The 12,558-nt window shown below is 28.8% G+C and overlaps 3 protein-coding genes across 4 annotated transcripts; 2 read left to right on the top strand and 1 right to left on the bottom strand.

Annotated features, from left to right (window-relative positions):
* The first annotated feature begins 8 nt into the window (after positions 1-8).
* Positions 9-4,639, top strand: Pkd (serine/threonine-protein kinase D3). Of its 2 annotated transcripts, none has more exons than XM_076762703.1 (13): positions 9-686; positions 1,231-1,512; positions 1,620-1,751; positions 1,850-2,055; positions 2,132-2,411; positions 2,483-2,640; positions 2,751-2,812; positions 2,876-2,999; positions 3,074-3,206; positions 3,272-3,454; positions 3,524-4,270; positions 4,354-4,439; positions 4,500-4,639. In XM_076762703.1, exons 2-13 carry the CDS (start codon positions 1,248-1,250, stop codon positions 4,611-4,613), a joined length of 2,490 nt encoding a protein of 829 aa, XP_076618818.1. In that variant the 5' UTR covers positions 9-686; positions 1,231-1,247; the 3' UTR covers positions 4,614-4,639. The 2 variants fall into 2 exon arrangements, with proteins under 2 accessions (XP_076618818.1, XP_076618817.1); XM_076762702.1 differs by having other exon boundaries at positions 10-686; positions 2,870-2,999.
* A 3,515-nt stretch (positions 4,640-8,154) lies between these two features.
* On the top strand, positions 8,155-9,355 carry LOC143340569 (uncharacterized). Its single transcript, XM_076762706.1, has 5 exons — positions 8,155-8,276; positions 8,357-8,615; positions 8,683-8,866; positions 8,954-9,123; positions 9,209-9,355. Exons 1-5 carry the CDS (start codon positions 8,155-8,157, stop codon positions 9,353-9,355), a joined length of 882 nt encoding a protein of 293 aa, XP_076618821.1.
* Positions 9,356-9,540: 185 nt separating this feature from the next.
* Dhap-at (dihydroxyacetone phosphate acyltransferase) lies at positions 9,541-12,451 on the bottom strand. The gene is made up of 6 exons (XM_076762704.1): positions 11,779-12,451; positions 11,255-11,665; positions 10,661-11,168; positions 10,292-10,590; positions 9,936-10,189; positions 9,541-9,867 (listed from the first exon to the last, which is right to left on the bottom strand). Exons 1-6 carry the CDS (start codon positions 12,068-12,070, stop codon positions 9,541-9,543), a joined length of 2,091 nt encoding a protein of 696 aa, XP_076618819.1. The 5' UTR covers positions 12,071-12,451.
* Between the last annotated feature and the right edge of the window lie 107 nt (positions 12,452-12,558).

The following is a 12,558-nucleotide window of genomic DNA, read 5'->3' as shown; positions in this document are numbered from 1 at the left end:
TAATATTTCACAATTATAAACAGCTCTTTAATATTTACAAAAAATAATTAATATATATATTCAAAAAGATATAAGTAACATATAGATATATACATTCTTATCTACTAAATTAGTGGTTCTAATTCGAATGAATAAAAAATTCAATATCTAATCTAAATTTAAATGTAAACTCAAATATTCTTCGTCGTTTTTCTCTATGCGGTTATTTTTCTTTGTTTTTGATTGGATTAATCGCAGCGTAATGTGAATCCTCTTCTTAATAATCCGCGGTAACAAGTATACAGTACTAGATTTTTCTAGGATACATGATATGTACATATGTACATAAAAGAGTCGATTCATTGATTCGTTTTAAATTTTCGCATGGTTTACACGTAATAGTTTTTAGATAAATGTCGAACGGTATCTTAAACGATGTGAAACGTTGATTCGTTTAATTTAATCTACACCTACGTAAGCAGTCCGGTATATAAGAATAACAGACAGAAGTATACGCGAAGGTGGGTCGGTCACCTGGAGATAACTGTAAAATGTCATCAACGAATGTGTGTCAGGCATGGATTTGACGCTCCTCGGTGACACTTGTGGGATCTGTTATCACGTTAATTATATTCTATCGATATTAATTTGATCAGAGAAAGAAACAGCTACCTTGATAACAGCATCTTCTGTCGATTAACTTGAATGTACGTACGATAATTTTCATTTAAACAAAACGCTCGCACTTTATCGGTTACCGTAGGTGCTACTGTTTTTTTTTCTTCTTTCCTTACGTACTGAAAATTCATATGGTTCGAATGCATTACAAATTTTGAAAACTTCCATCTTCACAAAATAGTTTAACGTTATTAATTTGTTATTTGTTAACGTATTTACAATCGCTTAAATATGATACATTTTATTTGTTACTTTCGTATGTGATGATTTTGGGTAATAAGAAAATGTGTTAGCTTACGTATAATTTGCGACAAAAATAACAATTATACGTTTTACGTGAAAAATGAAATCGTAACGGTTGTATTAAATATTTATTGAGTATTTAAAATATTATTGTTTTATTATTAAAAAATGAATCTTCATATGTTACATTAAGTACATACATTATATACTTTCATGTTTGTTAAATTGGTTTTAGATAATAATTCATCATTGTATTGTGAATATTTTGATTTTTCAACCATTAATATTATACACAGAATGCTGATTTATTAATACATTTATGAATTACAGATAATAATATAGATAACATGGAGGGACCAGAAGTAACATTTTTGTTTCAATTTGGTTTAACTCGTGACACTGTTACAGTCGATAGCAGCACATTAACTCTTAAGACCCTCAAAGAATTTGCCTGTGACTTTATAAATGCTAAATGTCCAGAGCATGGTTTAAATCATTTGTTCGAACGATTGCTTTTATTTAAGCATGATTACAATTCTACTAATATTCTACAACTTATCACAAATGCAACAGAAGTTGTTGACGAGACATTGGTGGAAATTGTTTTAACTGGTAAATTTTTTGTTTATATTATACAATATAAATGTCATAACATAAAATAAAAAGTAAAGATAGAAAAATTAATTTATAAAGTAAGCAGTAATTTGGTTTTATTTTAGCACAAGTGCCAAATGAAGAAGTTCCCATTCGTCCTCATGCTTTAACTGTTCATTCGTATAAAGTACCAACATTCTGCGATTTTTGTGGAGAAATGTTATTTGGTCTTGTTCGACAAGGTCTAAAATGTGAAGGTAAATATAAAATAACATACAGTGATGTTGTTGTTTCAGTTAATTAAAATTGTATCGTGCAAATTGATACCTTAATTTTAATATATTTTAATTTTCAGGTTGTGGAATGAATTACCATAAAAGATGTGTTATTAAAATTCCTAATAATTGCTCACATGATGCCAGTCAAAGACGGCGTAGTTCAGCAATGCTGAATGTACCGAGATCACCTAGTCAAGGATCAACTAGTAGTTTGACTAGCATCAGCGATGATAATCATAGTACAAATAATACACCGAATGTGAGCCAAAATAATAGTACTTTGGTAAAATTTTATATATGTAATTTATAATTATTTATTGTTAGTTTGCTGTATTAAAATAATAATCTCCTGTATTCAGACAATACCAAGTATAATGGTTCCAAAACAAACCCGTTCTCCTTCGCTTGGAGGAAGACCAGTTTGGGTTGAACGAGAACTTGCAGCACGTATAAAGATTCCACATACATTTGTAGTGCACACATATACTAGGCCAACTGTATGTGGACACTGTAAAAAGTTGCTAAAAGGTTTATTTAAGCAAGGCCTACAATGTAAAGATTGTCAGTACAATGCACACAAGAAATGTATTGAAAAAATACCTAAAGACTGTACTGGAGAAAATCCACGCGACAATACAGGTTTTGTTTATTTATATTCCATTATCTAGTTGTAATTAATGGAAACGGTTTTAATGAGAATGGTTATGTAGGTAATGAATATCCAGATAGTGGCGTTGGCAGTGAACCAGAAGGTAAATGCGATGGTAGAAATGAAGAAGGTGATGGTGATAGTGATGCTGAATCTCCATCACCCCCTCAACATTCCTCGTTTACGAGAGACGAATCAAAAGCGACAGAGGAGTACACTGTACAAATATTTTTATAATAGAAAATCTTTATGTTACATAACTATTAATAATAAATTAATTTTTAAAAATATTTAATAATAAATAATATTTATTTAGATTATTTTTATAGGATCAAGTTCCAAACAATGATGATATTATTTACGATGAATTTCAAAAGTCAAGACCATCGAGGTAAATTATATTTTATTATCAGTAATATCATTATTATATGTAACTTTATTTTAATAGTTGCAGTTCCACACCAAGCAATAATATTCCTTTAATGCGTATAGTGCAAAGTGTAAAACACACAAAACGACGTGGTTCGAAAGTGTTGAAAGAAGGTTGGATGGTGCACTTTACAAACCGTGATCCAATGGTGAATAATTAATCCACACATATAAAAATAATTATATTAAAAATAGATAAAAAATTGAATTTAAATATTTGCAGAAGAAGAAACATTATTGGCGTCTTGACACAAAAGCCATAACATTGTTTCAAAGTGATAGTAGTTCCAAATATTACAAAGAAATTCCATTAGTTGAAATATTATCAATTGAAGCTGCTAAAACATCTCGTTCAAGTATGTATTTAATAATTATTCCAACTCTTCTTATATTAAAAATATTTAGAATGTTTACATTTTAGGTACAATGCATTGTTTTGAGTTAAAAACTGCCAATATTGATTATTATGTTGGAGAAGATACTTTATACGGGGATAATTGTAGTCAAGTTTCTTCTCCAGAGAGTGGTATTGGAGCTCATATAGCTAGATCATGGGAAACTAGTATTAGACAAGCACTTATGCCTGTAACTACTGTATCAAGCAGTATGTATTTTTGTTTTTGTTATTATGTGTACATGCAATAATTTTATCTTAAACTTATTATCACTTTAGATCAGAAACAGTCTACAGAACCAGAGGAAAATATTACAGATATGTCTCAATTATATGAAATCTATCCAGATGAAGTTTTGGGCTCTGGTCAATTTGGTATAGTATATGGTGGTGTTCATCGTAAAAGTGGTAGAGCAGTTGCCATAAAAGTTATTGATAAGTTGCGTTTTCCTACGAAACAGGAAGCACAACTTAAAAATGAAGTTGCTATTCTGCAGAATCTTTCTCATAGCGGAGTTGTTAATTTAGAACGGATGTTTGAAACTCCAGAACGAATATTTGTTGTTATGGAAAAATTAAAAGGCGACATGTTAGAAATGATATTGAGTTCAGAACTTGGCCGTCTTAGCGAAAGAGTAACCAAATTTCTAATTACACAGATATTGGTAGCACTGAAACATTTGCATAGCAAAAATATAGTACATTGTGATTTAAAGCCAGAGAACGTGTTGCTGAGTAGTGACAGTGAGTTCACACAAGTAAAACTATGTGACTTCGGTTTTGCAAGAATCATAGGAGAGAAAAGCTTCAGAAGAAGTGTCGTTGGTACTCCAGCATATTTAGCACCTGAAGTTTTAAGAAATAAAGGTTACAATCGATCTTTGGATATGTGGAGTGTTGGTGTGATTATTTATGTATCTTTAAGCGGTACGTTCCCATTCAATGAGGAAGAAGATATTAATGAACAAATTCAAAATGCTGCCTTCATGTATCCACCTACTCCTTGGCAAGAAATCTCATCTGATGGTGTGTAATTGAATGATTCAAAATAAACTTCTTTTAATATTTTTTAATGCTAAAATATTATTTGATGTATTTCTCTTTTCCAGCAATTGACTTAATTAATAATTTGTTACAAGTAAAGCAAAGAAAACGTTATACTGTTGATAAGAGTTTACAACACACGTGGCTACAAGTATGTATTCATAGAATCGAATTAGAGGACTGATTTTAACTGTGTATTTATATTTCTTAGGATTATCAAACATGGTGTGATTTACAAGAATTAGAAGCAAAAGTGGGATATCGTTATTTGACTCACGAAAGTGATGATGCTCGGTGGCAGGCATATAGTAATCAGCGCACATGACAGAACTCTTCGCCTATTATAAACATCGAAACATTGCCAAATAACTTGTCAATACATAAAAGTTGGGCTCACTGTGCTCGAGCCACATTACGGCGTCTTATTCGTGCCTGACTTGAACAAGTTCATAAAAGGGAGTACAATTTCATCTTTCATTTTAAATGTTAGATTGTTGATAATAAATAACACATCATTGATGAGCGTATCTTCCAAAATATTTTACATAGAAGGTAAGAATTTTACTTAGTTACAAACATTTTAATCAGACTGCAATATGTAAGATAATTGAACAAAAGATTGTAAAAAACAGCAGCAGCAATGTTATGTATGTATAAAAGTTCAAGAAGGAACTTTAATACTGAACTTGAATATGTTTCAATGTTTTAATACTGTGAATTTTCATCATAGTAAACAAATTACAAGGGACATTTCATAAGATAGTACGTGACGTTTACTACAATTGTTCCTCTCATTATGGGACAAGTATGTAATTAATCTATGCTCTTTCATCATTTTAATACACTTCACAATGCATAATAATATTTCACAAGTAGTTTGTAAGTGCTAATTTCTTAGTATGAATGATACACCATATTTTTCAGCTTAATATAGAATTCAAATTGTAGTATGTTTTATAATTGCACACATTTTGCTTAAATTTAAGGCAAGTAAATCTTTTGGAATTTCTCCGGAATTAATAGAATAATAAGAGTATTATAGAAGCTATCTCGAAGCTCAAATTTTTATAGATTAGATCTCTATACATAAAGTTATGCTACATAAAATTACATTTACTCTTCGCATTTTCTCGAAAAAAATATCTGATTTTAGAAATTGAAAGCTTTGATGTCTATAACTAAAGTCTGTTTTTTCAATAACATAATTCAATAGGAAAACTTATAAACAACAATAAATTTACTCTTGTGTGATATAAAATAATAAATAAGGTTGTAGCACTCATAATATAAACAAACTGTAGTTTTGTAATGCTTTAAACTTTATATAATACATTATGCAAACATTCATCTCTATTGATCATAAGAGGGAAGATAAGTTAATAATTAAATAAGTGCATTTCAAATAATTGGAAATTTATTATAAATATTCCAAAAGATGTTCTATATAGTGTTGCGGACATAATTGCTATTGTGATAAATTGCGTATTGAACTATATAGTAAACAATATTTGTTGGAACTCTTCAATTATTGTTTATCAAGTAACTTTAGATATATTTACTATTCCATTTTATTGTTGAACGACAACTTTTTTACAATTTTATTATACTCCTAAAACTAAAAAACATTCCAGAATCAACGTAAAACAGAGAAAGAAATCTCAAATGAACTATATGTATACATATACAGTGTTTGATCACCTCTGGGAAAAATTTTAATGGGAGATTCTAGAGGCCAAAATAAGACGTATATTTTTTTTTAATGCGTTCGTTCCTTTTATTGTATTTACTTGTTTTAGTTAACAAGTCACAGTTTCAATATTTATGAAATGATAATTGTTATTACTATTTGGAAATATATTTTGCACAATATCGTATTTTAAAATTTGAATAAATATATAACAAGCGACTAGAGAATTTATTATGAAAAAATCAGTAGCATGTTAATTATAATATCAATATGATAGTTATTAATATTTTTTATTATAGCAATGTTTTTGCAATGTTTCTAAGTACTAGTAATAGTGAATTATAACGATAGGATTAACTACATACATAATAAGAAAACAAAAAATTCATATTGTATACAAGTAATTCATCTCCAATTTAATAGTTAAATATAAAAAAAATATAATCTCTTATTACTTAATCAATTATCTTACAAAGACTGAGTTGTTCTTGGGTAACAATATTTGATGTTGTAATGAAAATTACAACTTTGCCCAGTAGTACACAGACATTTTGAACATAATTTTGTATTTCAGAACAACATTTTTTTATTATATTTTTATATTTTCTATAACGTAAATATTATTTTAATTATAAATTGGTCGTTTAACTGAATCTCATATGTATAATTTATTTAAAATCTCTAATTACAAAATATTTGATTGATTATTTTATTTTATATTAAATTTTTCGTAGGCTCAATCCCCCCCCTTGTCACATACATCCACACACACACAAATATACACACTCATTCACTTAATAGCGAATCGTCGTGTAAGATACATGGCCTACATTCAGTCCTTATTATAAAATAATTCATTCAGTTATATGATACACATAATGTGTTTATTATAATATATATCTTTGGAATTCAAAAATATTTTATTATATACCATTATAAAATTAAAGAGATAGATTGGAGCAGTCAATACTGTTAATATAAGTCTAGATTTGAAGACAACATAAGTTATATTTTATAATAAATTTTCAAGACATACATATTATACTTTTACTTATGTGTAGAAAAACTTGTGCAATGTCAAAAGGTATTATTGTACTTGGAATATTTTATTTGTATGAAATATGATATCAGTAATAATTTGATACATAATATTATGTATCCATAACATATGTTTGAAACATTTCCTTTATAGAATATGGGGATTCTAGAGGCCAAAATAAAACGAAAATCAAGAATACCAATTTGTCGATGAAGGCTTCGTTAAACAATTATTAACGTTTAAAGTTCCGACCGTAAGGAATTTTTTTCTCGAAACTGAGTAGGATTTCGGGGGTATGTCTATTCACCAAAGATGATTGTAATTGACTTCTGCAATGGAAAATAATTTTTCCAGAACGATTTGAAATTTTTGAATTTAATTATTAATAACTTTTTAACGAGGCCTCCATCGACAAATTGATATTCTTGATTTTCGTCTTATTTTGGCCTCTAAAATCCTCTATTAAAATATATATATATTTTATTTACTACTAAATTTAAGTAGAGACAGTTATTTGTATATGTTCCATATATTTTTTAATTTTCACGCAGATGTTCAATTTTCCAAGAACTAACAATGCATTTTGTTCAAACTAAGTTTCTTACGCGCAACTATACGAGTAACAAACAAAAAGTACTTAAAAGAAAGGACAGTAATAAATTATAACAGATTTAGATCTTAAGTGGAATTAAAAAATTTTCATAAAAATATTGAAATGTTAAATCATTATTGTACTTATTATAATAATGCAAATAAAGAAATGATCAATAATACGAAGCTTTATAACATTTTGTATCTAATTTGAATACATTTTTATTTTATAAAATCGAATTTAGAATGTAGATCGCTCTGTTGAATTGATGTAATTACAACACAAGTGTAATTTTTCGTCTTGCCCTCCTTAATTCTAACAGAACTTCTGCTTGAAATAATAACATCCTGGTGGGTTATAGTAACGTGTCCGAGCGTATTCCCAGTTAGTCGTCGCATAACTTAAATGAGATTCACAATCTATTCTCCTACCTACTTAATTTAAATTTGTACAAGGGATGAATTTTTATTTTATGTTTCTATTGTCCGATATTATTACGCTCATGTTCTTGTGAACGAATTCTTAAACAAGATTGGATTACTTAATTAATGAAAATGTTACTAACAAGTATATTAACGAGTGCGTTATGTTTTGAAATAGTCTTATGGAAAATTAGTTTAGCAGAATGGATAGATATGCCACAATTTTCCAACGAAAAAAAGGTATATAGGTGAGTATAAAACTATTATACTAGAATATAAAAAAATATAAAAATATTTTAACTAGAAACGTTGCATTCTTCATTCGTAGAATGCCTTCCTCGAAACAGGATTATTTTGATAAATTTACTCACATACATACGGAAAATCAATTTCCTTACGAGTATCAAAATATAGCTCAGAATGATTTTACCGCGATAAAAGTAGCGGGTAACGAATCTACGCGCGTCTCTTTTAAATTGAAAGAGTCTATCAGCGAGCCTATGATTCATGAACATTTGGATAAAGGAGACGCGTTCGTAACTAATACCCAACAATATGATGAAAAAACGCAATTCTCAACGGTGGAGGTAAAGAAATAATATTTACTAGCTTAAATTTAAAAATGTTATGTTACATTTTATATATGCCTTTTAGGAAGAAAAAATAAACAAAGGATATTTTAATGAGACTTTAACTTTAAATGATGCGGATATTTTCAAGTATTTGCCAGTAGATATACTTAAAAATGTTCATCGCACTTTAAAATCGCAATCTACAACTAGTGAGGGAAAAATTATATTTTTAAGGACATTTAAAAAAACATTAATGACTGAAATAGGTAAGGAAATATTAAGTTAATGAGAAACGATTTCTGTATGTATGGACAATATAGTCCATAAATACAGCCAAGTAACTTTTTTTGTAGAGTCTCGACTAGCACAAACTATAACAGCTGACCGCGAAAAAAGAGGCGCTGATCATTACGATCATAATTACGATCATCATGAACATGCCACAGGATTTCCCTCCATAGAAGGTGCATTAATGGCTATTTCATTTCTTACATTTGCGGTATACCTGGTTCGATTAGTTATGGTAATTAATTAATGAATTACTTGTGATAGTGTAGTAGTATAAACAATGATTTGTATTTGCTTTTTAACGTGTTAATTTTTTCCAGCTTTTATTCAGAAATATGAACAATTCACCATCGCCTTCTACTAGCCCTACTCTGCTTCTTGGTAGAAGAAAGAAATCCATAAACTCATTCGACGAGGATATGGTTAAAATACTTAGTGGTGTAGACAGCTTTTTCCGCAATTTTTAATAATCACATAACTATACCATAATAAATAATATATCGATATTTATAATGAAAAAACAATCATCTAACAACTAGACAAACTCTAACACTAATTGCATTAAAATTTTCACAGTCAAGGAACTCCTTGGCTTGCTCAATTTGATTTATAGTAGTAAATGCTCTTAAGGTTTTTTTTACAGAGGCTAATTTTACAATTTAGCTTGCACAGCTGGTAGTAACGCAGATAATATCATGTTACGATACGAGCCCACTGGTCGCTTTAACGAGAGACTTTGCAATTGAACAAGAATTGATTCTAATCGACTTTTATCAGCCTGGTATGTACTTGGCCTTTCATTTGATACTAGAATACCTTGTGCTATAAGATTACTTATTGTCGTATTAAATAAATCAAGAGATAGTGAATATGGATGTTTTCCCCATGTACTTCCTTCACGGAATGCTTTTTCTACTCGCTTCTGTGCTTCGATTAAAACTACTTTTATTGTTATGCAATTTGATTTTGATTCATCCCACTGCAATTGAAAAAAATGATTAGCCATACACACTTTGAAAATCTGGAAAATATGTGTTCTTTTTTTACCTCAAACAAGACAAGACATGTAATATATATTGCATCTATAAATGGCAAGATTACATTATGTAAAAGTGAAAATACTTTTGTATTTTGCCCTTGTATATATGTATTATTTTGAATACTTATATAATTTTTACTTAATAAGAAATTTAATGTCTCATTCCATTCTGATTTTATTACAGATTCGTCCTCTATTAAAGGCATTGCAAATTCCGTGCTAAGCAATGTTCTCAGTAGTATATATCGTTTGAAAGCAGCTCCTATATATGTATAATATAATAATACAAAAGTGCTATATTTATATCTTCTAAAGCATATAAAAAAAAAAAAATTATGAATGCATTAAATGATTTCAACATTACCGATTTCAACACCTTTCATTCCTATTAATACTGTGACAATAGCTGGCTTTATAAGGAAAGATAAAGTAGGATTTAAATAAAGTGAAATATTAATAACTGATACAGCTATTTGCATAGTTTTTTCTGACAAGGTATATCCTTTAACATGTGTATTATTCTTTAACTTTGTTGCTCTGTGTCTTCCTCTGAGTTTTAAAAGTTTTGATTCATCAAATATGAGCAATTCTTCATGAGGCTTCAGAGTATTTAATATTTCTTCTTTTATTTCACTTGTATTTGTATTGTTTATATCAACTGGCCTACATAAAATTTAGTCTATAACAAATATAATACAAATAGAGAACTACTACTTTTTCAAACGAATCTTACCTGTTTGTATGTACCGTAGCATTGAATGTTTGTAAAAGATTTTTACACCACAAATAATCATTGACTAAAACGTCTAATGTATATGGATCATCAGGATACATTTGACTTCTTTCATTGAATAATAAAGCAACTACATTGAAAGGCATAAGAATTGTATTTTTCTTGTGCGAATCTATTATACAATAGCCCAATCTCTCATTGACAGATGACGATAATTTTGTATATGGTGATAATACTCTTGCTTTACGATGCTCCATACTCAAAAATTGACATGCAGAAATAGGTTCACCAATGCTAAAATAGACACAACCGTAAGCATAAGGCTTTTGTAAAATGGATAGAGATTGAAGGAGACCAGTTGTTGATTCTTTTGGTTTTGGCACTCCTAGAAGTTCATATACAAATAATAATTCTTCTGGTGGTCGCTCATAATTTATACTTATAGGTATAAAATGTATATCAGGTACACCACCCTCTAATAAACTTTCTAAGATGGTCGAAAGAAGGCCTAAAAGTAAAACCATTCTAGTATTATATTTTTACTGATCAGTGTTTATGACAGGATTATGTTGAAATTAGTACTTTTTTACATACCAAACTTTGGTACTATACTCTTTAAACTTCTACTTCGAGTACCTTCGATAAAAAATTCAATTGCTCTATCACTATGTTTTATAAGAGACATAACATATGATTGAAATACTTTTTTGTATAATAAATCTGTAGAAAAGCTACGTCGCATATAAAAAGCTCCAGTTTTCCTTAATAATTCTCCTATTATAAACATTTGATAAAAATCCATTCCACTTGCAATATTTGGAAGTGCCATATCATAGGAAAATAAAATGTACGAGAGTAATATAAAATCCAAATAACTTCTATGAGAAGGTGCATAGACGTATTGTACTTGAGAAATTTGCATTTCCTTTTTTAGTCTGTATATTGCACTTTCATTTATATAAATACTCAAAAAGATTCTCTTGACAACTTTTGTAATAATTATACCTAAAAATCCAAACTTATTTATAATTTATGCTCATCTTATTCCTTATTTGACAAATACATTAATTCGATGAATAGATGGGACTATAATTTATGATAAAAAATTAAAGATTTACCTAACCAACGAACTGTAGCCAAATGTGCTTTAGCAGCCATTTCATTTACCATCATATAAGCTTCTTTTCTGACTTTATTTGTGTCTAGTTTGTATATCGCAGCTAAGGATGTTATCGTTGACTTAACTTGTTCATTGTTTAGTACAGCTTGAATCATTTGTTTCCTGGTATATTTGGATTCTGGTGAAAGCTTATGTGGTAGCAATGGAATCATAGGTCGAGAAACCCATAAACTATCACAATCTTTTCTTCTTGCAAGCAGTAAGTCTACAAATTCTGGGAACTGTTCCATTGTAAAGATAAAATGATTACCACAATCTCATTAGCCTGTAAATTCGTCTAACATGTATAAGTATCTTGCTAATAATGTAAAGCCAAAACAATCAGCTTCTAACGATTTTTAATTCAAATGACATTACTTCAATTTTCCTCATCAATTACGTCTATTTTAGCACGTATACATATATGTAAATATATTTGCGCGTCCATAGGTCACAATAGGTAGATTTCTTGTTATACATATGTATGTATGTACACATTACAGTGTAGTTTGTAAATTGCCTTTACTTTTATTATTATTTTATTTGTGATAAAATTTTTATTTTATAAAGATATTTAATTTCAAAGATTACTAATTAAATAATGATTTCACTATTTATTAATTGCTAATACCACTGTCTTATTGATCGTAGTCGATAATGACGTTCTTATTTTATGTATCTCTTTGTTTGTAAATACTTGATCAGTTTTAAAATGTATTTATATTTATATAAAATTTCT

This window comes from Colletes latitarsis, chromosome 3 (genome assembly GCF_051014445.1).
Source record: "Colletes latitarsis isolate SP2378_abdomen chromosome 3, iyColLati1, whole genome shotgun sequence".
NCBI lineage: Eukaryota > Metazoa > Arthropoda > Insecta > Hymenoptera > Colletidae > Colletes > Colletes latitarsis.
This window is presented reverse-complemented; position numbering and strand designations above follow the sequence as displayed.

Coding starts and splice junctions, on each gene's coding strand:
- Pkd (XM_076762702.1), top strand. CDS start 1,248: ATGGAGGGACCAGAAGTAACATTTTTGTTTCAATTTGGTTTAACTCGT. Junction 3,455..3,523: donor TGTAACTACTGTATCAAGCA/GTATGTATTTTT, acceptor TTATCACTTTAG/ATCAGAAACAGTCTACAGAA. Junction 4,271..4,353: donor GCAAGAAATCTCATCTGATG/GTGTGTAATTGA, acceptor TCTCTTTTCCAG/CAATTGACTTAATTAATAAT.
- LOC143340569 (XM_076762706.1), top strand. CDS start 8,155: ATGAAAATGTTACTAACAAGTATATTAACGAGTGCGTTATGTTTTGAA. Junction 8,277..8,356: donor AACGAAAAAAAGGTATATAG/GTGAGTATAAAA, acceptor CTTCATTCGTAG/AATGCCTTCCTCGAAACAGG. Junction 8,867..8,953: donor AACATTAATGACTGAAATAG/GTAAGGAAATAT, acceptor CTTTTTTTGTAG/AGTCTCGACTAGCACAAACT.
- Dhap-at (XM_076762704.1), bottom strand. CDS start 12,070: ATGGAACAGTTCCCAGAATTTGTAGACTTACTGCTTGCAAGAAGAAAA. Junction 11,169..11,254: donor GAGTATAGTACCAAAGTTTG/GTATGTAAAAAA, acceptor TTTTACTTTTAG/GCCTTCTTTCGACCATCTTA. Junction 9,868..9,935: donor CATGTCTTGTCTTGTTTGAG/GTAAAAAAAGAA, acceptor TTTCAATTGCAG/TGGGATGAATCAAAATCAAA.